We start from the raw sequence: 27,382 nt of genomic DNA on the forward strand, positions 1-27,382 counted from the left end.
CAGACAAGACTGCATACTTGTAATAATCCATGCTTCACATGTAGTTTTCCTACAAAAACCCACAACCCTGCCAAATGCAGAAATTCTTAGGTGGATAGCCACCAGAACATATTCAACATCGATTTGGTGCTTTAGTCTCCAGTGTACCAGACAGACTCCTAACCACATTACTGCAGAGTAATCCACTACTGGGTCATGAGTTTTAAACCAGTTGTTGCAGATTTGCTGTAGAATCAGAAGTGCCTTGAAGATTGTAATAAAATACCAGCTCTCCATCAAGATCTGACAAAAGCAGTGTGGTCTGAGAACACTCTGAAATACTTCACCAAACCAAGCCAACTAAAGCAAAAGCCCAGATCATGTTTCACTGTCGGGTGCTCAAGTGTCAGGCTCATCAAAGGTGGGAAGGACTTCTACACACTTCTGGTATGAGAAGGAACTTTGTTCAGAGCACAGTGGAAGCAGAAAGCAGCACATGCCTGACTCTAACCCATCAAAATCAGTCATGAACAAAGATATTCAGAGTGCAGAGGAATGATATTCTTCTAAATTCCAGTGGTGTGATGATGAGAATGAGATAATATATTTTACCTCCGAAATGGTCTAAGTCACAGATATCTGTGGAATAAGAACACACACTAATGTTGTTCTAAGCCAGAAAACAACTCTGTGTGGTTAACAGGGGTACCTTGGTCAATTCTGGCACTTTGGGTATCCTACCCAACTTCCTGCTGTCATGTCAGAGGATCCTGGGTCTCCTGCAGCATATCTGTCAACCCTGTATGGATGTTTCAGGTAGTTTAGGGCATCACAAAGATCTGTTTTAAGGAGTAAAATCCCAGCCTCCCATACCAGCAGTTAATAAATACACACATATGCACATACACAGTGCTTCCACAATTAAAGCAGTATGTCATTAATTAAAACCAGGTCACAAACATCAACACAACCATGTTTTGCTCAGTCTTGGAATTGTTGTTTATTCCAAAGTCATGAAGCTTTCTGTAAAGTAAATACCTTGAGAGTACAGTGCCATAATTACATAATGCATAAATGTATGGTGCTTTGTCAAATACAATGAGACATAAAATCACATTGAAATGTTCTGCTAATATAACAGAATGTAAAAATCACATCTGAACAGCAACAGAACTCAGCAGCCAAACACTTTAGTTGTCAGTATTGCCATTAAGATAAAATGGCTAATTCAGTTGAGTGTTTTGGGAACTAGGATCCTTTCCACACTGCAACAAAGGTTTTGCATTTTAACTAAACAAACTTGAAGGACTATTTGCCAGGCAAATTCGTAAAACTCTTTTCAGGTGTGACTATCCCCATTTTCCAAGTAGGCAAAAAGATAACAGGATTTTAGAAAGAAACTTAATGCAGTTGGGTATCAAAACCGCAACGAACTTGAATTCTTCCTATTACTCTGCAAATCCTAAGCAGAGTCACTGGTTTGTAGGGAACTCTCTAAGAATATGGCATAAAGTTTGGAGTTTTACCCTGTCTGAGCCCTTCTTTAGTCAATGGATTGCACATACTCTCACAACACTGTATGATTAAGGAAGGGACGCTGAGGGAAAGAGTTCTGCACGTGACTCATGAGAAGGAGAGGAAGAACACAGGAAAATAGAAAAATGAAAACTCAGATATTTTTTATGATCAGTTTTCTAGCTCTGCCTTATTATACACATAACTGGTAAAATCTTTGCTTCATTTTATTGGAACTAACAGAGTCAAAAATCTTATTGCTTACTCTTTGAAGGTTTCTGAGGCATGCAGATAAAACATTGAACTATTTTAAGTCCTTCCAGTAAGTGAAACACAGTTCCCCTGTTGTGCTGGGGGGCAGCAAGCTGAAGCTACAAAATGGGCTGTTTCATAAGACAAGAGTAGGACTTGTTATAGATACGAAACCACTAAGAACTATTCTTTTGCTTAAAGTCAAGCCTGGGTGAAAAAATTAAAAGTGAAAGCTCAGTACCAAATCTTGCTTTCTGTTCCACTTGGAAACTAAGCAGATATTTCTCTTCAAAGAATTGTACCACATCCTGATCTATAAAAACATAAGAACAGATTGAAATTACATTAATACAAACAGGCATCTCCAAAAAGAACATTGAGTACTCAAAATTGTGGACATTTATGCTAATACTTTCCAAAATGGTTATCTTGCATATTGTACAGAGATATAAAAAGTAAATGCCACCTTCCTTTTAAATAATTTATTTTGATTTCAGCTCTAGTGGAAAAAAAATATATAATTACAGAGTTGGAAATTCAGAAAAAAATTTCTGATGTCTTTCTTTTGGGACAGGGAAGAGTGAGGGAAGAATGTGGTCAGAAGTGAAAAAGTCAAGACCCGCAGCTACAGCAAAGAGAGGACATTCATTTTTTCTATCACATTATGCATGCTGACTGGAAATAACTACTTCCAATGCTCATTTCTTTAAAAAACAAATTGGAAAGTTGACCTTAGTTTATTGCTTTTTTCAAATTTTAGGGATGCCAAGGGTTTAATCTGTGGTCCACAACTTCCTTTCCTGAGACTGGATTTTGATTACTTTGACTAGTAAGATAACAGGCTAAGGTCTTTTCACTTGTACCAGCGGCTCCAGTTCTCAGCCATTCACCACATCAAACTCTCACATGGCTGTTGAATGACAAATAACTACTGGAAGTGAGAGAAAAATGGATCATGTCTTCTTTCTGACAGCAACCCAAGACTAGACCTGCCACAGACATTGCCTTGAAGGTTCAGATGACAGTGTAGACATCATCTGAACCCAGGCGTAATCCTAGAGAAATGCCTTGCTTTAAAAGGAAGATATTGAATTGCTGAAGCTGTGGTACTATTGCTTAGTTTGAACGGTATTTTTTCTCTTACGAAGGTTGGAAAGAAAAAAACCACAAACCCAAAAAATGCCTTGTTGTTAGAAAGTTTTTTCCATATGGTTTCCACCCTTCTTTTAAGCATCTTAAAAGAATTCTTTTAAAACAGACAAGTTTTGCACATGCTAACACTTTCCAAGTAAAAAAATCTGGTTTTCTGTTTGTGTGGTTGGTTGGTTGGTTGGTTGGTTTGTTTTGTTTGGTTCTGGAATGAAATTAGATTTACATAAACAATGTAAAATCACAGAACGTGGAAAAAAAAAAACAAACCTTATGTACATCACGGAACTAATAAGCTGGGCTACTCAAAATACTTTTTCTGGACATCAGTTTGAGAGAAGATGTCACAATTATGACTTTTCTACTCAACTATCTAGAACTATTTCTTACCAACTGTGCTTCATCAAATTTGCTCTTGCAAATGATCAGAAGGAACACGAAGAGAAAAACTCAGTGGGATTAAGGATTTCACAACCTGACACATATGGGCTAAGGCTACTTGCTTCAGAAAAAGCTAGTTAATAAGCCCAGAGCTTCATCAATGTATGAATCCTGGAAGAGGGTCTTGGTCACACCTGAATCTCAGTGAAAGCTCTGTCCTTCTGCACTTGCAGCAGCCTCAGTGCCTCCTTCTCAAAGACGCAGAGCTGAACATATGTGTTGGAGGTTGTCTGCTTAATAGCACAATACTTCTTTCCCTTTATAAACAATGAGTTCTCAAGTTCCCTGAAGCAAAAAAACCAGGCAAGGAAATATTTAATCAGTGAAAGGAGGAATTTATATGCAGTTGATAAATTAGAGGCTGTATGGAAATATCAAATGCAATTGAAAAAAGAAACCCTTTCTATCACTGCCCAATGTCCTGAAATGCCTAAGTGTGAAAGCAGAAACATGACTCAATTTCAGTGGTAGACACATATTATCTGGCTTTCAAAAAACCAAATCCCTGATTCTCATTCAGAAGATGAAAACACTTTTACTGTCATGAGTTTTCCCCATTTTCTACATAGCTGCCCTCATAGCATTGTCTTTCATTCTAAAATGGTTCTTCAGCACTGGGATGCTGAACCCATCAAGGTGAATACAAGAGCCCCACTGGCTTGTTGATTGCATTTTTGAATGCTTCTACACTAGGAGCATTATAAGGGCTGGTGTATTTTGATTAGAATTGAGGACATCTGCATTTCCCAAAGTGGCATTTTCCTGAGTTAAGGGAAAAGCTGAGGATGGAAGAGGCCTCTTGATACATTATGTACCATGGAGGGAGGAAGAGCACAAAAGGAGGACTTGTGTGACACATGGATGATGATGTATCCAGTGATCCAAAGGTTAGAGCAAACCTCTAGGTGAAGGCTGAGGTTATATGCAGAGAGGAAGAGATGGATCTGAAAGCTCAGCTCCCTCTAATCCTCCTATGAAAACAGAAGAAGACCAAGATGCATCCAGCTCCAACAGACAATGATATTTCACCCTCAGGTGGAGACCCCTTGCCAAGTTGCATCTCAGTCACATTTTTAAGCTTTGGGACACTATGTTTTTGTCAAAAAGTGTGTATCAAACAGTTACTAGAGCTTAGGCAGTCAAAAAAGAATAATGTAATAGGTGGATCTTCACATTGACAGCAAATATTTATTAACAGTTAATTATGTTGTTCTGACACAATAAAAGAAAATCACAGAACTTGCCTGCAAAGGTTTTGCTATTTATTCCTCATGAACACTAGTGCAAACATGGGCAGCATATATTCAGTTGTGGGAAGCTGGCATTCACCATCCTGATCTGTTCTAGACAGTACATGCTATCAAGCATCTAAGACTCAATGAGGTACAATAATACACCCTGCTTACCCATCCCTGAACAACATGCTTCTACAGAGCTGGAGAAATACAAAGGGTATGCCCATGCCCTCAGCTAATCATAACTGTGACTGTACTCATAGGTCAAACCAGCTCATTGTCTAACAATTCACCCTCAGGTATGACAGCTCTGAGCTCCAAGCTGGAAAGTGTACACGGGAGGCTCACTTAGATGCATTTAAACTGCCTTTCGTCTCACAGTGCAGACCCGATCCAAGAGCCCCTGATTTTCCCTGATGCCAAAGGGAACCTAGGGTTGGCTCTGACTCAACATTCAAAGACGTGACAGACAACGTGACACGGCCTGCTTCTGACTGTAGATCATGTACAGAACACTGCTGTGTTCTCCTTAAAACAGTTGTTTACCCCTTTGCCTTAAACCTCACCTCTTCCCAGCAGCTTGCAGAGCTTCTGTGCAGCATTCGTAACCAGGCTGCACCAAGTGCAGCTCGGGACACAGTCCACTATATATGCTCTCTGGCATTTCGCATTTCCCTCAGACTATTAAAAGGGAGAAGAAAAAAGCTCAGAGGTGTTATTTATTCAATTCAAAAGCAACCCATTATCACTGTGTTACACTTCTAACATGCAAACACCACGACACAGCACCAGCAGGGATTCCGTTATCCCTGAAAAAGAAATGGCATGCTCTTTTGAAATCAAAATATATGCCCTGCTGTCAATGAACATATTCTTGGTTACAGCACCAGGGGGAAATTTTCGCTTTTCCTCCCCCACCTCTCATCCAAATTTCTTCCTCAGGGTTGCAGAGTATGAGATGAGCAACGTGACCTTGTAATGACAGAATTTTAATGTGTGACTGGTGCAGCAAAAGCAATGCAGCAGCGTCTCCCTGCTTAGCGTTGCTATGTACACTAGACATTTATGTAACACTCCTTCTCATCCTCAAGGCTGTCCTTTCCTAGGGTCAGCAGCAACAAACACAAAATTTATTTATTGAACTGTCAATGTTACTTACAGCTGACACAGAGAACTCTACACTCAAGTATTTTGGTGAAAAGGAGTTAACATGTAAAGCTATTCCCAATCCCAAAGCTGTAGAACAGAAGCAGATTTTTTTTTTAATAAGTTAGCTTGAAAAAGTAAAAGGTTTATTTCAAACAAATTGCTTATTTCCAAATTGTTTGCTAAAGTATACTAGTTTTCTTCTGGGTTTAGCACCGAGTTGTGCATGGAAATGCAATGTCTTTGCACATATTAGCTCTCAATCCCCAGGGAGAGACTGCGTGTACATCTAGAAAATGGGGTTTGCTTCTAATTTCTAAAATTGAGAGGCCAAGAAGAATGTCTCCTCCTTCCCCTTGGCTCCCAGGCTCAAAATATTTTACCCGGTTCATTGTTGGCATTCTCCTGCCCTCCTCGGTTTGCTCTTTAGCTGACAGTAGTTTACCTGAAGGCTTCCCTCTCATCCAAGTGCTCTGTTAAGAAGAAATTTACAACTGGGACAAGTGGATTTTTCCAGCTTTCTCTCTGTGCCCATGAAATAATGCAGCAGATCCACTGCCCTTAGTACAGATCCAGCACCTGTCTCTTACAAATAGGATCCTTCTAGAGAATATAACACTTCAGACAGCAAACCTTGAGATCTACTGCAAGTTTGGAGATATTCACAACATCAGAGGAAGTGCACAGCATTCCTTGGTATCAAAATGGATCCCATCCTTCTTACAACATGAGTGATATAACTAGCAGGATAGTAAACCTTCACAAATACTCATCCAGCCCTTTAAGGAGAAGCATTTGTTGCTCAAAACTGGTGTGTAAGAGCATTTGTTATACATGTCAGTCCAGCAGAGGATTCAGGATTTAACCTTAAAAGATGCTGTCTAATTAATCCATCGTACCTACAAAGGAAATTCCAGAGTTTCTAGGATTTACTAAGCTTAGTACAGGCACTAAAATATCAGACTCTTTATGGGACTGAAGAGTCTCATTTCAGCTCCATGCATCCCACCAGTACATCACCACAGAGGCCTTAATGAAATACACCAGCAGTAGAGATGATGTAAATCCCAAACCACCGTTCACAGTTGAGTCATCAGCTATATTATATATATCCCTGAAAAATGTACATTCATAGCACAAAAATCTCAGTTCTGCACAGGCACCAGCAGCATTTTTATTAAACCTTGTTGTTAAATCCTCTTTGCTAAAACAGTAAAAAGTGGTTTAAATTGTGAGGTGGAAAATCTGCAGAGAACTCAGATGCATAATCCAGAGAAGAACAGAACCAGCTTGTCTTATATCACACTGGCAAGTTTATGAAATGATTGCCAGGCTGAAGTGAAAATTAATCTCCCTAGAAGCCCTTTTATTTTTTTAAAAAGTAAACATTGCATTTTAATAACTTTGTCTCTGACTTACGGCCTTGAACTCCTATAGGCAATGACTAGTAAGCACGTGCTTGCTTCCCCTAAGTCATGTCTTGCAGTTTGAAACTAAAACCTGGTGTGTTAATGTTGAATAGAAATTTTTCTCCTAGGCTGCTGTTCTACAAGTCTTACCAAACCATTACTTCTCTGCTATGTTAGGCTGTTACAGGGGAATTACTGTTCCCAACGTGACTCGTCTGCTACTCGTATTATCTGCCCCTTCTCAGACAACTCCAAATCTCCTTCTCACCTATGTGCTAGCAGGATTAGGAGCAAACTGACAGCTTCTGCATTTGCTTGCACTGGTTGTAAAGAGTGCTCACAGATTGCTCCATGCTTAGATCAGACTGTGCATGGATGCAAATATACGCAGTGCTTCCCTTACCTGCAAGACACATCTGCTAACAGGGCGGGTGAAGATCTGCAACCAAATAAAACAATGGGGATTTAGAGCTGAGGGAGTAAGCCCATGATCAGGAGGCAGTGGAAACTGAAATCATAGAATCATAGAATTAAAGAATCATAGAGTCATAGAATGGTTCGGGATAGAAGAGACCTTCAAGACCATCTAGTCCCAACCCACCTACCATGGGCAGGTTGAGCCTCAGGTTACTCAAAGCCCCATCCAGCCTGGCCTCAAACACTTCTAGGGATGGGGCAATGACAACTTTTCTGGGCAACATGTGCCAGTGCCTCACCACCCTCATAGAAGAGAATTCCTTCTTAATATCAAATCTAAACCTGGTCTCTGTCAGTTTAAAGCCCCTTGTTCTATCATTACATACCCTTGTAATAACAATACACGCAGTGCTTTCATACACATCTTCACATCAGGCTTGTGTGGACAGGAGCCTTCAGGGAGAGGGTTTATCTGTCTTCTCTTTAAAGCAACTGTTCTTTAACCTGTTGTGGAAAACAATCAGCATTTTGCAGAAATATGGATTTGGCTTACATTTTCTACCCTAAGCAGTGAAATCATCAGCTAGGTGTCCGTGGAACGCAGTGGCGTCCTCTCCCAGCCCAGTTTCAAAGTTGTTTGTTGTGATGTCTCATACTGCTTTCAGTCCTGGCTTCTAGAAGAGCAGATAAAAGACCCCAGAAGAACTCACATGCTAGTAGTAGTACCACATACTGAAATAGGGAAGTGTTGCTTCAAATACAGGGCTGGAATTATCACTGTGGAGGGACAGGCTGTCCTGTAGACTTCAGAGGTGAAGGTCACTCCTAATCAGGCCTTCCCACACAACATCAGGGCTCCTCTCTGCACTCCTTTCTTGTGTCAGTGGACATTTACTCACACAAGTAATCTCAGTGCTATGGGAATAGGATGTCTTGGGTAAATCTGATTAATCCAACTGTTAGCTGTGTAAAGCCCTGAGCCCCCTACTGCTGCATGAGGGTTAGATTCCCATTGCAGGGAAAGGGCTTGGTTTCCATCATGGCATGGAAATATTCCTGGTCTAAAAGACAGTCCTGAAACATTTCTGATGAATAAAACACAATGATCCCGCCGAGCAAACACTGATGGGCCTGCAGTTTTGTGACAGAATGAGTGAGAAGTATCAGAATACATGGTGGGATCCTTTCCCTGCCAGCAGGACATTTATGATGTACTCACAGGACACAGTTTAAAGTGCAAAGAGATGCTCAGTTACGCAAATCCAGCTGATCTGCAAATGTGGAATTAAGTGCTGTCAGTCTTCACTTACTTGTCTGGCTCTGTGTTATATTTTCACATATACTTGGCTTAAAGATAAAAAAGTAAAAGAGTTTAAAAGAGGGCCTGACTTTGTTTTGCAAGATGGAGGCACACTCAGAAAAAGCAATGATGACACAGTCTGTAGAAAGATTGTTTATCGTAATATCTGTCACTCCTGAAGCCAAGTCACAGTAACTAACAACACGGAATCCTTTAACAGTAACTAACAACCAAGTCACAGTAACTAACAACCCGGAATTTTTTTGCCCCTCTAACAGAGGCATAGCTCAAGGAAAAGGAAAAAAAGCAACTGAGGTTTTTAGACTTTCCCCAAACTCAGCCTCATCTGGTCTAGAGATTACTCATATGACCAACAGAAAGGTTTACCCAAAATAAAACACAACATTTGCATAACAATTAGACAGATCTTTTTAGTGCTTGTGCACTGAAGTGATCCCAAAACATTAATTAAGCCTCACAATGGTCTAGAAAGGCAGACAGTCCAGAGCTTGTTTTACAAGTGGATCAAACAAACAGCTGAGGCTGATACAGCATGAAGATGGAAAGGGAAGAGCCTGGATCTGCTTAGATCTTAGCATAGCACAATGTAACAACAGGTGTTTAATATGCCTACATGCAGCCATTGATTCCTGTTACAATGCAGAACAAGTGCACAGTACTAGAACCACTATTTTAAAGTGTTACCTTTATAGAAGTTGAGCCAGAAAATATAATCTGCTTTAGCACAGAGCTAACTGCAAAACTAACTGCTCATTATATGGTAATGGAACCAATATCTATCAGAGAGAAGATGTGAAACCATAAACAACATTGCAATTAAATAACTCTAAACTGTAATTCAAAAGCATGAGATACTAGATCCTGAAGCAAGAGGAAAAGATCTCTGTTTGGTTGTGGTTAATAGATGTAGGCATGATTTCAATCATGCTTTAAGCCAGAAAACAAAAAGAGCATGCAGGACCAACAATATCCAATATCTATGTATTTTGCCATCAATGTTATGTTTACTATAAAATCTATGCAGGTAGTATTAGAAATAAATCTTACTGATTAAAAGAGTCTAATCCTTTGCTGCATACCTCTAGTTTTACAGTGATGGGTGAGTGAGATCCAATAGGAAAATAATGGTCCTCCCAGCCTCAAAAAGAAAAAAAATTAAAATTAGTAGCTGTAATGTAGGCTCCCATCTCACATTGCATTTCTATTTTGCCTTCTCCCATCTGGGCTACTTTGAGAATTCTCATCAGCAGGAATTCATCCATCTCTGTTCTTTCCTTCCTCCCTGAATTTCAAATTGGGCAGAGCCAGAGGTAAAAACTCCAGCTACAAGTCCAGACACTGAGAAAACCTTCCAATGTGGCTTCACTGATGCACCTTCACCCTGATGCTCACTGAGTGCAACTCCTTTGCAGAAGCTGCCAAGGCAAAGACCCAACTCGTTCTCACTAGTTGCACGTACAACATGCCTATACACCACCTACCAGAAAAATGCTTCCCTCTGAACATTATACTGATACTTGCAAACTCTTGAATAGTGTGTGTGTTGTGAGTGAAAATTTAATGTCTTTTCCACTAAAATAAAAAGGGTTGTCATTGGAAAGATGTAAATGAAATCAAAATGCACTGTGCTAAACACAGGTAAACCACAGGCACAAGACTTCTAGAGCCATCCTTCACCTGTATATGCTGGAAACACACATGGTACTGCTCCCAAACTTCTGCTGGAGATTAAGGGGAAGGTTTTCAGCATGGTGGTGATGCTTCTCTATTAAGAGGCACTAAAGTGGTGACTATTTATGCCAGCTAAGTGTCTGACTCTTGCTTAAATGCCCTCTTCTCAGCAAAATAAGGAAAAGGAGAAAAGAAGAAATAAAGAAAGTTGGATGGGCTATTGGATGGAGGAAAAAAAAGGTGCTCCTCAGAACCAAAAAGCTATAAAGTGCCTGTTTCATCCTTTAGCCCTTCCATGGCAATTATAAGCAGAAAAAAAGCTGTGGAAAGGAGAAGGGAAGGAGAGCTTAAATTTGGATGTTTCAGATTTTCCCCTTTGGAGTGCACTGAAAGCATACTGCAGCTCCTGTAAGGTTTCTATCTGCACACACCATTCAAGGAGCCACAGTGCTGAGGACTGATAGACCTCATCTCATTCTGCTTTTAGTGACATTAGGACAAACAAAGATGGCTCCAAGGAAAGTACTCAAAGGATCATAGTCAACCAAACATACTGGGACGTCTAAAACTGTATTTCAACCTGCTGTGTTGTAAAATAATCAGTAAGAGCATCTGAATTTGGGTATTTGCTTTGGGTATTTGCCATTCAGGGCATGTGAATGCAGAGTGAGTGAAACTTCCACATTGAGTGGTATAATAAAACTTGAGATCCTGTCTGCTTGTGTTCATCACTTTCTTGCTCCATAAATCATACTTACTCTGCAAACCCACTGAATGCTGAATTGTTGAAAGTAGAGACTTCTCTGTGTATAGCTGCTTGCTTGCCAAAAGGCTATGACTGACATCATGGTGAAGGCTGCCCACTGGTGCTACACAGTTATGCTCATGTTTCCTTAGGTTAACTTCATTACAGAAGTAGACTAGTGAGAGTAACACTCTATATTTTAAATATAGAATCCCAGTTCTGCAATGTATAATAAGATCTTTAATATGGAGTGTTTTCACCCCAAAGCCATGAGATTTTAATACCAACAAAAGCAAGAGTCTTTGTAATACACTATATTTTGTCATTTGAATAAACCTGGGGTTTGGTTTACTGATCCAGCTTCAGAGGACTGAAGTGGAGGAAGTTTAAACGTTCCACAGATTCTTCTTCCATCAGCTTTCAAAGCAACTGTGTCTCTTCCCAGCTTCTGTACTTTTTAATTAACAGAAACAATTCCAAAGATCACTCCTGCCACAAATATTGTGTAAGAACATTTGAGTATAAGCACTGATTATTTGTTGGTATACTGCTGCATCCACAGTCTTAAATAATCATAAATAAAAACATCTGTGCTATGCTTTGGTACATTTCTGTCTGTTTAAACCACAGATGAACTTCTAAGTTGTACAAAACAAAAAAATTGCACTTTAATCTTCCAGAGAGTCTTGATAGTCCAACAGACTTTCAGCTGAAGGATTCTTTATTGTACTCAAACCTTGTCCCATAAGAGTTGCTGCTGTTGCTCAGTTTATGAAGTATCTTAGAGATTTTGTTTGGTCCACAACAGAAAACTCCAATGGTTTTCCTGTTATCATAAAAAAAAAAATAAAAAAAAATAGTTATGACATTGTGAATAAACAGTAACATCTAATGATAGACAGAATTGATTCTGGCCTCACTCATACATAAGTCAACTACATATAGGTTTTAAGGTGAGAACAGCTCATTAGGTCATGCAGTTAGAATTACTGAAGCCACCATATTTCTATCAAGTATCCCCACAATAAACCCTATTACTTATCTGACTATGATGACTCTTAGGAAGAAGTGCCTCATCTTAATTTCAAGATACCAACTGAAAAATTATTATTTTCCACTCTATTTTTATTTTCATAATTAATCACTTTTTTGTTAAAAATGTGTCTCACTGTAATGACTTCATTAGTGTAACTTGTGATTTACTCCATCAGGAGATCAAGTCACTAATGGTAATTCGTTACACTAATGAAAACAAAGCACTGCTAACCCGTGATTATTTCTGGCAGCAGCAGAATAATTTTGCTGCTTTACTTTCACATTAGCATGCACTTTTCCCTTCAACATCTACATTGGGAAATCTTATGAGAAGTCAAACACAGAGTACAATCCTTGTTCTTCACCCTTAGGTCTCAGCCTGGGTTCATCAGTTAACCTGACTTTTTCACACCACCCTACTGACAGCAGCTCTTTGCTCTCTGGTCACCTTAAAGATGGCCTGTAAGTCTGGCAGTCATACAACATCTAAGGGCTCAGATCTGTAGCCAGTGACAGAACAGGGCACATCCACCACACAAGGACTGAGCCATTCACAATACTCATCACCTTCCTTTTTTTTGAAAGATGAGAAGGGAAAGGAAGGAGCAGGGAAAGACAATGCAGAGCTGCCTCTTCTACGTCACAAAAAAAAAAAATCATCATCTTCCTGCTTAAATTGTGCCACTACAGAAAAAGATCTTAAAAATTTAGTGGGATGAAGAAAAGGCATACAAGAACGAACATGGTTCTAACTATAGTGATCTACAGCACTCACCAAGAGGTTGGAGACTTAAATTCTGGACCCTGCCTCCAGGACTGACTCAGTATTTTATCCAATAGCTATTTAATATAAAATATTTTAGCACATGCAGGATAATCAAATGCAGTTTAAAGCTCTCTGTGTATGTATTTGGTGAGACAAGGGAATTAACACATACAAGAAGAAATCTTTGATGCATACTGTCAAGTGTACATGCCTGATGTCAGGCAGCTGCTCGAACAGCATGGCAGTGCACCCCGTACCACTGCACAGCAACACTGGCATTGTACAACTCCAGACTCAAACATTAAAAAGCATCACAAAGTTAGGTAGCTAACTGTAGTGGAGTCCTTGTGCAGGCACATTACAATGCTGATTTTAATTGACTTCAATTACATCATCTCTCAATCAATCCATTGCAAATATTTATAACCCATTCTTTTCTCATCCTAATATATATATATATCTTTTAAGCTTTCCTGTCCTAGCAGTACTCCTTTTAATGGTAAGGGATGTTGTGCTGGTGGCTGGATTTGCAGCAATAATGAGAGCACTATTGCTCATCGCTCTCAAATAAGATTTCTCAGCACCTGTAGACTCTGAACTCCCTCTAATCTGTGCACACTGGAAAAAAAGGATTCATGAGCTGCCAGCAAGAATCTGTCTTCTACTGTGTATTTAATTGAGAGAATTAATGTTGTTGTTTGTTTTTTGGGTTTTTTTCTCATTAGTCTAATTAGTACAACCAACTGATAAATCCCAAAGAGTTTGGCTGCCCCTCTCCCTTTCATTACATATAAATTGCCATGAAAATAAAGACATGTCTTAGTAGCACATACTGCTAATGTATTCCTCTCCCAGCAACATCCTTCCAAGGTGCACAGAACTTTGGCTAGTAATCAGAACCATAGAAAGATTAAATGATTTGCCTAAAGCCACAAAAGAGATCTGTGGCTAATAAGGTCTCTGAAGCCCTGGTGAACCACTGCTCGTGTAGCCAGAGGCTCTCAGACTTCCTTCCCAGGATACCCAACACCAGCATGTATTCTGGACATCCTCCCACAGTTCATGGCCCACTTTCTCCCCCACCTCCACCACCCACTTCCCAGTTTGCAGATACCTTCCTCCCTGCCTCGCTTGGCTCCTGCCTGGTTGCTGTGACAGAAGCAGGCAGGTGGCTGAGAGATGCTACTACATGGAGCAGCACTTTACTACCCTGCGCTGATAGGCTTTAATTGTGTTATCACCTGTTTGGGACAAAGGCTTACTTTGTTGCTAGAAGAAAACAGGCAGCTGTGTAATGCTAACTCTGAAAATCTTTATAAATACCACTAACATGTTTACAATTAAGGAATCTATGCTGTAGGCCATTCTTTGCAATAATTATAAATATCAATATAGGATTTTACTCATTCAGAGCACTAAGAAAGTAAAGCTTCAGTGTTCCTGTGGGATGAGTAGGTCAGCACATATTCTTACATCCATTTTATGAACAGCTGGAGGTGAGGGAGAGATGAAATGCTTTGCTACATTGAGAAGATACAGTCAGAACTTAAAAAGATCCTGTTTTAAATCCCATATTCATTTCTAGAGAGAGGTTTATCCTTTATAGCACGAGAAATGTATCATGGTACTCCATGCCTTTCTCTCCTACAGATATTCATGTCTTTTTCTAGGTCAGTCTCCACCTGGAGGACACACTCATTTAACCTAAGCAAAACTGAACATGGTGCCAACTTTTCATCCAGAACACAACTGATCAGGAACAAGGTTGCTGCTCCACCCCCCCGAAAAAGCAGGGAAGTAAAAAAGACCATTATTTTGTTATATTAACAGTCCCAATGCACACTGCTGGGACTGCAGGTGTCATATGAAATATCAACAGTAGATGGCATGCGTCTGCTCCTCTTTTCCAGAAAAAAGGATCAGGAACCTGGTGCTGGGTTGCCCCATGTCACGCTCTGAAGGTCTGGCAAAGCTCAGAGACTTACAAATGCACTTTGCTTATTTGGGACTCAAACAGCAACAACAGCAACAACTCACAAAGCACACAGCAATCAAACGGCTACACTGTGAGAGCTTTGCCAGCTGCCTGTTATTTATATGCAGCTTTTCCTAAAATCACAAGATAAAAACTGGAAAATATCTCAGCTGCCCATAAACAAGCCCAAGGGGATGATTGCAAATGTGAAAGCCTGAACATTGGCACCAGATGTTGGAAACAACTTGATTGACCTGTTTTGTTTTGTTTGGGTTTTTTTTCCACTTAGGTGGAAAGTTACTGAGCAATAGGAACTAAGATAAAGCCAGTAGCAGACCTGGAAATTGGACTATAGAGAAAAACTGAAGTTTCTGTCTCACCCAAGGAAATATGGAGAATAATCACCTACAATAGATAAATTTCTGTGGGACAGCTGAGGTTGTTACAGGTTTCACTACTCTGCATCACGTTTCATGTAACCGTGTCTACAGATACAGACCTGTATAAACCCTGATAAAAGGGTGACCAAGGGTGACAAAGAGTACATCTTAACAAGCTGCAGGTAATCAAAAGAGTCAGAACATTATTTAGGTACTAAAAGACACCTAGTTTGAAAATGGTGGCACAATTTAAAGGCCTCGTGAAAATGCAGAGGAAATGGTTCTTGAAATCTAATTAGGAGTAATGCAATGGAAAGCAAAAAAGAAAAAGCAAGTATGACTACCACTAATAGTTTCATCTATATTATGTGCACTTACGGCCTTGCAAAGAAATGGCAGAAATCATCATTTTCATCTTTTAAAACTGCACTCACACAGTTAAACAAAAAAGAAAAGACATTAGAACAGAGTATAAAAGATTGGCAGTCTTCTATGCAAAGGTCTCTCAGCCCAGAGTCAGCTTGCTTCCATGACCTATTTCCCTTTCTTTCCCATATTTCTTTACTCTAAAACCCTTCTCCAAATGTGAGAATTCTACCAGGGATGTCCCTCTGTAGCAGCCTTTGGGACATCCTGACAAGGGACCCTGTCCAAAACATCCTCTATGACCTGAATCCAAGAAAAATATTGTCAGCAGCTCACATTGCCAATGTGATACATTTGGTACTCAGTATTTCTCAGGAACCAGGGCTCAGTGTCCCCAGTTATATCTGCCCTGAGAAAAGAAGAGTCAATAAGCCATGAACAGATTTCACTTTACAAGTGCAAGAGAAGAAAAAAGTTCTTGAGGGAAAGTTTTGCAGGTGAATATGCAAGCACTTCTCAACCTGATGCACCCTGATTACTATCAATAGCTACTGAGGGTGGATTGCTCCCACACCACAGACTTTGCCAGAGGTGGATTAGGGTCTTCCCTAATCCTTTCTACCAGATCAGCTTTTGAGGCAAAAAACTACCAGTGGGGGATAAAATACTCAACAAACAAAGCTGGATCTGGACAAAGACATTCCATAGTCTAATTGCATGCCTTCTATGTTTTACAACTGTCTTGTTTCAGACCATAACATGCTTTTCTAGCACTAGTAAAAAGGCATTGCCAGGTCTTAACAAAGAATAGAAAACTGCCAGAAATCTTCAAAGACAACGTATTCTCTGAATAAAAACAACACAGGTCAGTCAAGTTCTTCCTTGTGAATTTTGTTTGTAAACTAGCACTATAAATCATGAAAGTTATAGAAGTCAACAACTTAAAAAAATGCAACCTTATATATAAAACCAGCATATGTTGAAAGCAAGACATTGCCACGGACAAAACATAGGGAATCTCCGTGCAGTGAGATCAAAATCTGCTACTTTTGTTTCCTGGGCCACTGAACATAGCTGCATAAAAAACTGAACTGCTCTGCGTGTGTAAAAAAAAAAAAAAAAAGTTTCAGTTTGTACAGGTTACCTCTCACAGCAAAATATTAGTGAATTTCCATATTACATTATATGATAAAACCCAGAAATATCTTCATAACAACATAGCTAGACACAGATATCCCCAGCCATCAAACTGTGGCATCCTTCAAGCAGACTAGTACTTACCGCCTGTTACATTTTGCTATGTCATCAAACAGGAGTTTCCACTGGGGTCGTCCAATCAAAAGCCTGGAGTTTAAAGCTTGATATTTTTCACCAATTATTTTCTGCAAGAAACAAAAAAATTCCACTCTGCCTGATTTGCAAATTGCCTCATATCACCCAGGGCTCCCATTTCTGACATTGGCTGACTTGCCATATTGCTGAGATGTAAAACCTGAGCACAAGTACCAAACAGTTGTGATTAAAACTGCAGCTATTTTATGCTCCAATACTTCTGCTCAGTACCTTTTCAATGGCTCTCCTTGGTGTTCATTATACATTGTTCCTCATGCAGCTGCTCGTTAATTTCCACATTACTTTTAAACCAATTTATTTAAGCCATAAAACAATAACCATGCTTCTATTACTCATTCCCTCACAGGCTTTTAATCCTAAACTGGAAGAAACACTGCTGATACAAAAATCATATTTCTGTCTGAAGTCTTTTTTTTAACTTTGTATGAGTAACTATTAAGATGACTAGGTCTGAAAAACTAACAAGGGAAATCTTACTTTTCTCCCTGAGAGTAGTTTGCCAGCTGTTTTGAACTGCTGTAAGAGCAGAAAGCAGCTAAAACTGCTCCCCAAATGGAACCAAATCCATTCCAGCAATGCTAACTCACCAGCATTTTGATAAAGTGGAATACCCTCCCACTGCAGGGCATGGCCCTTCCTTGGTTTGCTGCCCTAATGCAACAGAAAGGCAGAGAGAAGTTAAATCTTATCTAGGCTCCCACATTCGCTCCTCTGCTGAACAACCTGACACATTGCTCATACCAATGCAAAGAGAGAGCCTTGGCCAACTCATCCACTGTTGGGCTTTTATAGACAGGAGGTACCATTGGGCTTTTATAGACAGGAGGCATTTGCTAGAGGGTGGGCTTGGCTCCCTCTTACCACACAGGTACAGGGCTTCTCTGCAAAGGGATCATGAAGTGAAACTGCCCTATTTTTGGTAGCAGTCAGCACTTTGGACTAACAGTAGTGAACACATCAGCTGTATAGCAATGGAGAGTTAATTCCCCCTTGAGAAATTACGAGCAGCATTATGATTCATGCCAGTATTGTTCAATAGCCATAAAAATAAAAGTGTCTTTAAAGAAAGACTTCAACTAAAAAGTTGATTTAAATAAATTCAGCAGCTGCTTGATCAATAATATTGGAAAACTTCCTTTGAATTGACTATTATTTCAATTTTGCTGTCTCACTGCATTGTAGTCCAGCTTCCACTTTAAATTTTAAGCTAATAATTACATACCAGGTTCATCAATTAGGTATTTTCAAGCACCCCATTTCAATTGACATATGTTGTCCAGACAGTATATTTGTCATAGTCATAACTACAGCAGCTATCATCACATCACTTAGACTAGTCTTCCTACTAAAGCTGTGAATGTTATCTCCACCTCATACTAAGCAGATCAAAATCCTTTGGGCATGGTTTCTCACTGCATTTCATGTTTAAAAAGTAATTGTTAGGCTTGGTTCTGGGCCCCCTGCAGTCACTGAAAAGCTTCCTAACACAGCAGGGTAAAGACTTGTATCTAGGCTTATGTGCTAAATAATGTAAAATGAAGATTGCAAGCATAAATAGTTACACAAGATGCCAAGATTTGGGGAATTATCCCAGCTTGGGGTTTGATAATACATGACAATTGACATTTCAGTATAATTTCCAGGCTCATACATCAAGAAACTTCTACCTTCTGTCTATATTTGAGAGAATGAGATAAAAAGCCTTTTAAAATAGCTAGTTTCTCTCAAAATATATATGAGAAGGTTGAGCTTGCAAGTTCCTAGAACTACTCTGTTTTGATTCTTAGCCCAGAAATGATGTTGATTTCCCAACAAATATTTCCAACTGCCCGGTCTGTGGCCTGGCAGGACCTCTTCCCTAGAAAATGAAGATATGGATTTCTGCCCACACGTAATCAAGTTAAGGGTACCAAACTAGATTCTCTTAATGCTGTAGGGATGGACTGGTTCTCTTTCTCTAGTAATGAATGAGTCATCTGAGTTTATGGCCTCATCTCCTGTTTTTAACATCTGCAGTAATCCCCTTCTACCTTTGACTGACAGTTTGCATTGCCTATTACTCCAAGGTCTAGTTCAGTTTACAAACAACACTTGGCCACATACCTGTATTCCATCTGTTTGACTGAGGTACAGCTGGATATTTATATAGTCTGGCCGATTCTCCTGCCAAAGCTGGAAGGATGATAAAAACAGCTAGTGAAATAATATTCTTTGTCTTAACCTAAGTATGAAGTCACTTGTGCCTACTATGCTGAGGGATATAGGTTTCACCATCAGTGAAGTAAGCTTTTTAATGGAGAAGATATGATTACATAACATCCATTTGTGAATGTTGCACATCATGCTGTGTATATTGGTTTTTGGAAGCCACACAGCTCTTACAATCCACCTGAAATTGTAAATCCCTTTCCCTTCTTGATCTGTCTACAGTCTAAATGCGTAAAGACCACTCAGACTTCCCAGCCTGTGTGTGCTTCTTCAGTCTTAAAAAGTATTATGGACACAGATAAGTGCAACACTGTGCAATGAAATATTGGTGATAGATACTCAAACTGTTTCATGCAGCTCCAGGAATAACTGGAGCCTGACTCAGGCAGCCAGAGCAGAACTACCACTGGAGCTCACTTGTTTTGAGCAAGGCTGCCATTCTCTATAGCGCGTCAGTTGTGTGGTGTGGACATACCTTGCATTTAAGTTGTCAGTATCCCTCCAAACACCCATTACCTTGTTATGCAACATACAGAGCAGATCTGCAAACCAGCGAAAAGACTCAATGTCCCTGCACACCCAAATGAAGTAGAGTCTTCTGAGCTTGTAGCATTTCCAGCCATCCCTTGAAAATAAAATATGTGGGTAATTAAAAATTATCATTTAAAAAGAAACATTAATTAATATGCTTCATATTCCTTAACAGAAACATGAATTTCCATTAAAGGCTAACTGCTAAGTTGTTCTTTGAGCTATGATACATTAGACACTAAATTGATCAATTCAGCCTATTCGGATGATTCTGAGAATATTAAATCTCTAACACAGAGCTAACAGCCATCATAGATACTGTTTCCACACTAGAAGTTGTCAGCAATACAGATGATTTGGGCAGCAAATATGGATTTATGTATCATCACCAAACTTTTATTTCAAGGAAAAGGAGACATTCTGAGTTCAAGTGTATTATGTCAATTCATTACTAGGTTTATAATGCGACCCATAAGCAGAAAGTATTGACAAACGCAATAATGTCAGACTTAATTCTGCCTTTATATGTGAAAGGCTCTGGTTGAATATAATTAATAATAGTAGCAAAATCACAAAGACCAAATCAAATCAGGGCTTCATTGTGTTAGGGGACTGTGTGATATATTACAGAACTTAGGAAATGCTGGTGGGTACAGTGCAGCCATAGGCAGATTCTAGCATTGCATTTACAAAAACAGGACTCTTATGTCAGATTTCTAATTCAATAAAAACACAAATAAGCATAAAGAAAGGATTTGAATGAACTGGGAAATAAAATAGAAATGAAAAATGACCTGATGATTAAGGAGTTCAAATAAAGCACAAATATTCAGGAAGTATTTTCTTAGTTGGCCAACACTGTTTTCTGTTGTTATAATCACTGAAATAGTCAGTGCATAGATTGTTTCCTCCTTTTCCTCTGAAATAATTTTCAGATAGAGAAGGCCACAGCCTGTTCACTTCAAATGCTAGTCATAGGAGCCAAGCCCGGTCAAAAAACTTCCATGATACACTTCACCATACGCATTATGCATTATTCCAAACACCTAGAGTTGGAATATATATAATTAGAACAGTATAGTATAAATAGATCTATTTAAGTGATTGTTCTAACCACTGTTTTGCCTCCCCATACCTCTCCCTGCCCTGAGGAGCAAGGATAGAGACATCAGCAGCACTTCAGCAGCATGGAGAGGCTGAGAACTCACCTTTTGTGTAAATTCCCCACAGTGAGTAAAAAAAAATAAAAAATGCTGTGGAGTACAGTGTCTCTCAAGTCCTGATTTCAACTTTCTTATTTATAAACTGTTGACCTGCCAAACAAGATTTCTTCCATCTCTTTCTGACTGCCTAGACTAAGACAAGCCCTTAGGAAGGGTCACAGTCTGGTCAGATGTGACAGAACTATAAGCAGTAGCAAGCAAAATAAGTGCCTTTCACCATAATAAAAGGACAAAAGAAGATAAAAATGCAAGGCATTTTGTATTGAAATGCAGCAGTTCAATAACAAAACACCACTCATGGTGATGAAACATTGCAGCTGGACTGCAAGACTTCATAAAACAAGTCAAGCATAGATTTAAAATAGCATCTCAGACACATATGCCTGGTCTACCTCCAGCAGGATATATTATGCAGTAAAGGTGCAATCCCCCATTACAACCAAATCCACAGGAATATAATACTTCTTGCATGTATCTGTGTTACTTCTGCCTATAATAAAAGCTGTTATTTACAGACCCTACTGCATGAAAGCCACTAGCTTTCCTTAAAGTATGTCATATTTTCTTAAAATAGAGCATAGGGTTCAACAGCTAAGTGGAGGGAAGGGCAGGAGCAGGAATCAAATTATGTACGTACAAAAGGAACACAATGGAGCAGAAAACAAAAGACCACCTCAAGACTTTCTCAGACCTGCATGTCCTTGACACAACAGCACTGGCCTCACTGTTCTGCAGCGCTGGCATTGTAAGACAGTTTGTTTGTTCATACCTGCCAATTTCTGCCTCCAAGCCAGGGCAAAGACATAGGCAGGTCATCCACTAAAACAGTGTTTTGTTGATGATTAAATACAGAGGAGGGAAGTAGACTAAGACTGTTCCTTCCTCCCCAAATGATTCCCCTATATATTGTATGGTGTACAAGGGGAAGAGTGGTTACAAGGGCAGGTTATGGAATTGGCTCTTTGGAAGCCAATTTATGGCTTTATGTAGATAAATGGACATTGCAAAATCCTTTGGACACTACCATTCTCTGGCAATGTCTGTGCAAGTTCCTACATCCTCTGATAACTGGTAGAGGCAAACATCTCATTACCTGCTGATGGCCCATCATTGTGATCTGTGACATTTTTGCTTAACACTGTCAAGGATAATCCATCACGAGGAAAACAGTAATTTTATCCACCTGAGCCCTAGGCTTTCAGCAAAAATGTACCCTTGTTTTTGGGAGGATGATCCACACATTCTAAAGAAAAGAAAATGAGGAAGCACAAAATGCTCTTTGAGGTTTGCTGCACTATGAGACAGGTGAGGCTAATAACTTTCAGTAACACTTAGCACTGTCAGGTCCAGCCCAGATTAAGGACATAAGAAGGTTCACAGCATCTAAATTTACTTCAGCTTCACTTTGGAGTTACAGCTGATCACTGGCATGTTCATCTTGGAACAAACACTTTAGTTGTGCATTTTAAAACCCTCTCAAAGCCAGTTAGCCTCTCAGCACCTCAGGGAAGGTTTGCTGCTTTGGTTGGTTGTTTATACTGGGTCTTTGAAACAGGGTTGCTTAACCTGTGACTGGAGCTCTTAGCCAATACTCTAACAAATAAAAAGAAATCAATAGCAAACACAAAAGCAAGCTTATTTCACAAAGATTTGGTGGGAACGATGTTGTCAATGCAACAGAAAAACAAGAGGCAAAAGGTTTGATCTGCATAGAATGTCAAAGGCTATAAATTAAAATTTTAAAAAGGAGAGAGAGAAACAAGAAAAAATAAGAAAATGGCATACGTAAAATTTAAACTTTTCAAATGGAGTTAAACATCTGAATGCTATCTGAATTCAGGTTGATCCCTTTCTTTTAAAACTTTAAACTTACGTATTCACAAAAGTCAAACCAGGAGAGCTGGCCCTGCATTTCGAGCAGAAGGACTGTCACAACTGCCTGACTCTCAAAAACTCACAATCATTGTCTGCAGCCTTATCTAAGATCGGACTAGGGGAACAAGCCTAGCTGAAAGACTGTGACTACCTTAAGCACAGGCTAGGCTGGTGGAAGGATAAAAAGGCTAGTGACACTGTCCCAGTCCAGGTGCATTACTGGCAAAACTCTGCCACAACTCTTTGGGTTACACAGGCATTATCAGTATGAGGTAATTTATGCCCTTCAGTGGCATCCCAGTCTTCTACATCTCTCCAAGGAATTATTTGCTTATGCCAGTGGAAGATTTTTAAGACTCTCAAAGTTTTTCTGACACGCACTGCTACTGTAAATTGGGGGGAAATGGCCTTAAAAGGTTTAAGCTCACTTACAGCAGTGTGTTGAGTATTGATGCAAATGGTGTAACTCCAATACCTCCAGCCACGCAGAGACTGACCTCGTAGTTCAGGGCTTCCTCAAAGGGACTTCCAAAAGGTCCATCCACATAAAGTCTGCATAAAGAGCAAAAAGGATACTTTTAGAGAAAGCTGCTAAAATCAGAGAGAGCAAAAGAAAAGTGAGTTGGAATTAAAACCATGGAAAGCTTTATGTGGACAGAAATGAATGTACAGGTGGTATGAAAAACTCTTGTCTTGTTCCATCATTAAACAAGCTATTTTTTAATCAAACAAGTGGAGGTGACCAAATTATGTCTGCCCTAGAAAAAACAACTTGGTGGGTCTATGCAGGATTGAAAAGAATTTGGTTAGGCCTGCCTGCGAGGTTCATCTTATGCAGGTTTTCTGAAGAGGGAGAAAAATTGTCGAATTGTTCCCCCTTGACTCATGCCTCTCATTATTATAACCATTTTGTTCACTTGTTTTCAAAGATTATTTATGAGACTGTGCATACTCTACATAATGAAAGGACACAAGCTTCTCCTTTACAATATAAGCCAGAGAATTAAAGGCAGAGGAGACTTCTCTTTTCCCAGACAGTCTTCCAACCCTCATCTGATTATTTCCTTCTGAGGGCTGGATTGTAGCCATAATTTAACTTCTCAGTCTGATCTCATTTCTTTTAGTTTTGTGGTTTGATCCTCGGCATCATCTTACCAGTCAAGACAACATCTTGTTTGGGGTGTCTTTGGCCAATATGATCCTTTTTAGGAAAATTTTTCCAGACCTCTGCTATTGGTGACATCTCGATGCCTTATATATTAGGCTCCTTCTCCTACAATGCCTTAACTGAACACAGCTAATACCTGCTTTCTGATGGGTGATTCTTAACTATGCCCTGTCTTATAAACTCCTTTCTTGGTGTCCTGCCTGAAGAGAAAGGGAGAAGACACTTGCACAGCCACAGACATTATCAGAAGGCATTGGAAATGCTGGCAGTAAATGTTTTTAAGTAATAAAACTTTATAACTAAGCAATCTGAAACCTAAATATGCTTATTCTTATTTCTGTCTTTTCAATGTCAGGTATGTTAGTTCCAGCATGATGGGAATATTAGAAAAACAAATCCACTCCTTACTTAGGGCAGATAAATTCTTTTGCAAACTTGGGCCAAGAAAAACTTAATTGGCCATGTGTATACAATATAAACAGAACTTTAAGTATTTGTTCATTAAATGTTTCCTGTTACACAATGTTTTATACCACATTCCACATTTGCTTAACAAGGGTTTATTTTCCACTAATGAAATGATACCACTGCTGGTGCAGAGTGCAGCAGCAGCTGCTTTAAGAGAGCTAAATGTTGCACTGTCATTTGACTGAGGAAGTGAAGGAGCATCTATTAGTTAAATAAGCAACAGAGGAAATGTTCAGAAGCAGGTCATTACAGTGAAATAAATCTGGTGCACAGAACACTCTGAAAGAAGTCCATGAATTTTATGGGTCTCAGATGTATATGTAACAGATATAACTGAGATCTAATTTTGGGATATCAGAGTATGTCAAAAAAGAAAAAAACAAACAACAAACAAAAAAACAACAAAACAACTGGATATCAAAGACAGGCAACTGAGGTCCCATATCATTCCTGGCATACCTCTTATACATTTTATCCTAAGTAGAGCGTGCCTAGCTGGTGAAATCTAGAGAATTGGTTCTAAAAGTATGAAGGGCAAAAGCACAAGCCTGAGGGAAATTCCTTGCATTTTGGACAACTAGCACTAACATTTTTTTGTATACACAAAGCCAGCATTTTGAAAAACACAAGCAAACAAGTGAAAAACAAGCAAACAAGTGAAAACACAAGTAAACAAAATAAAAACAAACTAGCAAAACACATTTTTCTAGAAATGATCACAGTGGATGTGACAAGAGTTATATACTGTAGGGGTGCCACTTAGCATAACTGCTTGAAGGCTACCGGAAATATGTATGTCTGATCTCAGAAGGGATTAAGCAATTCCTGGGAAGTCTGAGTGCCACTGAATATTACTGACATGATTAGGAACTGAAGCATGCAAAAACTAGATCTGGTCACCAGAAACTAGTCAAGTACAGTGCATGCCAGAAATCCAAGAAATAATCTTCAATTAAATATGTATTTTGGTCGGATTGCTCCAGTTTGTGGTCCATTAGCCCCATCTGGCCTGCAAAACATGTCTATTTGCCCACTGTGTCTTCCTCTGAGGGAGTGAGGAGCAGTTGCTTGGATAGCAAATGCAGTCAGAGAAGCCAAGAACCTCCTGCTGTGTCTGCATGTGGTTCAGCATAGAACAGCCAGAAGTCACCGCTTCCAAGTGTGAGAAAGAGATATGGGGAAAAAGGTGGAGAAATATTGCTACTGTGTTAACCCACTCCACAAGACTGCTTGAAAAGACTGATTCCAAGGATAACATTATCTCCCTGAAAGATTTTGATGGATGTCATAAACATGCACTATTTAAACCCATTTTAATATGGGAATACTTTAAATCTAAGATAAATGTGGCCCTTATGCCTTAATGGCAGTGGCCATTTAGGAATCGAACCTTCTTTTATTCAAGTCACTGAAAGGAATAAACCTCCTGATGCCATATCAAAAGGTACAGGGTTGAACAGAGCACTGATTTAGTCATAGACTTCTGCAGAGATTATGCAATTTTTGTTTCCTGTCAACATGTTCTTCTTTTCATTTGGTAGGACTGAAAAGTTTTGCATAAATGCAGTTCATTATTGCAAATGAAATCTCACAGCACTCAATAAAAAGACAAGCTAAGCCAAGGGGGGTAAGAAGACTTTTTGTTTCCTGAGTTGTGCCCCAGATATATCACATTACCATGCTATGCTCTCCTATCCTCCCAGCTTTAATTTAATTAACATGAAGGCAGGGAACGGAATTTTACTAAAAGTTTAGAAATTGACCCTTCAGGCAAACTTATTCAAATAATGAGTTGTTCTTTCCACATGTATTCATTTCCAGACTTAGGAGTGCTCTCACTTATTCTGGCACAACTTCTTAGCTCAGAAACAGAAAGAAAAGCTCTTCAAAACAGAATACATCACAAAAAATATCAGAGCACATTATTAAAAAGCATCTTACAGATAGATGGTAAAAATATTTTCTATTTAAAGTACATTTCTGCAGTACAGTGGTACCGAAACGGCCCAGCAAGCACTAAACCAGCTTGTTCCAGTGCTGGGCAATGCAACTGCACTGACATGGGGCTGTCCCTAAACCAGGGGACACTGTCTCAGGGACAAAGGCAGCTGTACTGCTTTTGAGACCCAAGTTATTATCTTCCATAAGGAATTGCACAGTGATATGTGGAGATACCTGCTCACCCCTCTTGGACTTGGATCTCTGTGCTGTGCTTTACTTCAGGGTGTAGGTACCCTTAGAAAAGTTTAATGCTTACATTGTACTTCACTACCCACCAGTAAGTGATGATAACACCTTTTTTTTTCCAGCCTCTCTGGGACTTACTGTAAGATATTATCTGGGGTATTAGTGGAATAATAGATGGATAGGGGAGTTATTTCAAGAAATTGTAGGAAATTTTAATTAAAGAAGTAGCATCATTTGCAAGTTGAACAAAATGCTTGGATATAAAGTACTGTATAGAGCACAATAAGTGAAATCCTAGTCCGGTTGAAGCTTGTGGCAAAGCTCTTACCATTGTCAAAAGAGTAGGGATTTCACCCAGTAGCAGGAGATTTTATATCCTTGGTATTCAGTTCTTACTAAGACCTACATGTAGGTATCATACTAAGCTCTGGATACAGTGAATGAGACACAGTCTATACAGCTAATAGAGCTGAATCCCTCCCAGTTCCTTATAAAACTCCTACATCATTGACTTCAATAGGTAAACAACCCTCCTACCAGGTCTGTTCTTCTCTTTTACTTGTCCTA

The 27,382-nt window shown here is 39.4% G+C and overlaps 1 protein-coding gene across 1 annotated transcript in view; it reads right to left on the reverse strand.

Annotated features, from left to right (window-relative positions):
* Positions 1-11,615: 11,615 nt before the first annotated feature.
* The window catches only part of NOX4 (NADPH oxidase 4), a 100,061-nt gene continuing 84,294 nt past the window's right edge, over positions 11,616-27,382 (reverse strand). Inside the window, exons 14-18 of the mRNA XM_050332344.1 lie at positions 23,425-23,544; positions 19,880-19,988; positions 19,259-19,327; positions 17,084-17,184; positions 11,616-12,106 (exon numbers count right to left, since the gene is read on the reverse strand). Coding sequence (XP_050188301.1) covers positions 11,986-12,106; positions 17,084-17,184; positions 19,259-19,327; positions 19,880-19,988; positions 23,425-23,544 — 520 coding nt within the window. The 3' untranslated portion in view covers positions 11,616-11,985. The remainder of the gene's footprint in view (positions 12,107-17,083; positions 17,185-19,258; positions 19,328-19,879; positions 19,989-23,424; positions 23,545-27,382) is intronic.

This window comes from Myiozetetes cayanensis, unplaced genomic scaffold (assembly GCF_022539395.1).
Source record: "Myiozetetes cayanensis isolate MyiCay16 unplaced genomic scaffold, myiCay2020 scf5-8, whole genome shotgun sequence".
Taxonomy (NCBI): domain Eukaryota; kingdom Metazoa; phylum Chordata; class Aves; order Passeriformes; family Tyrannidae; genus Myiozetetes; species Myiozetetes cayanensis.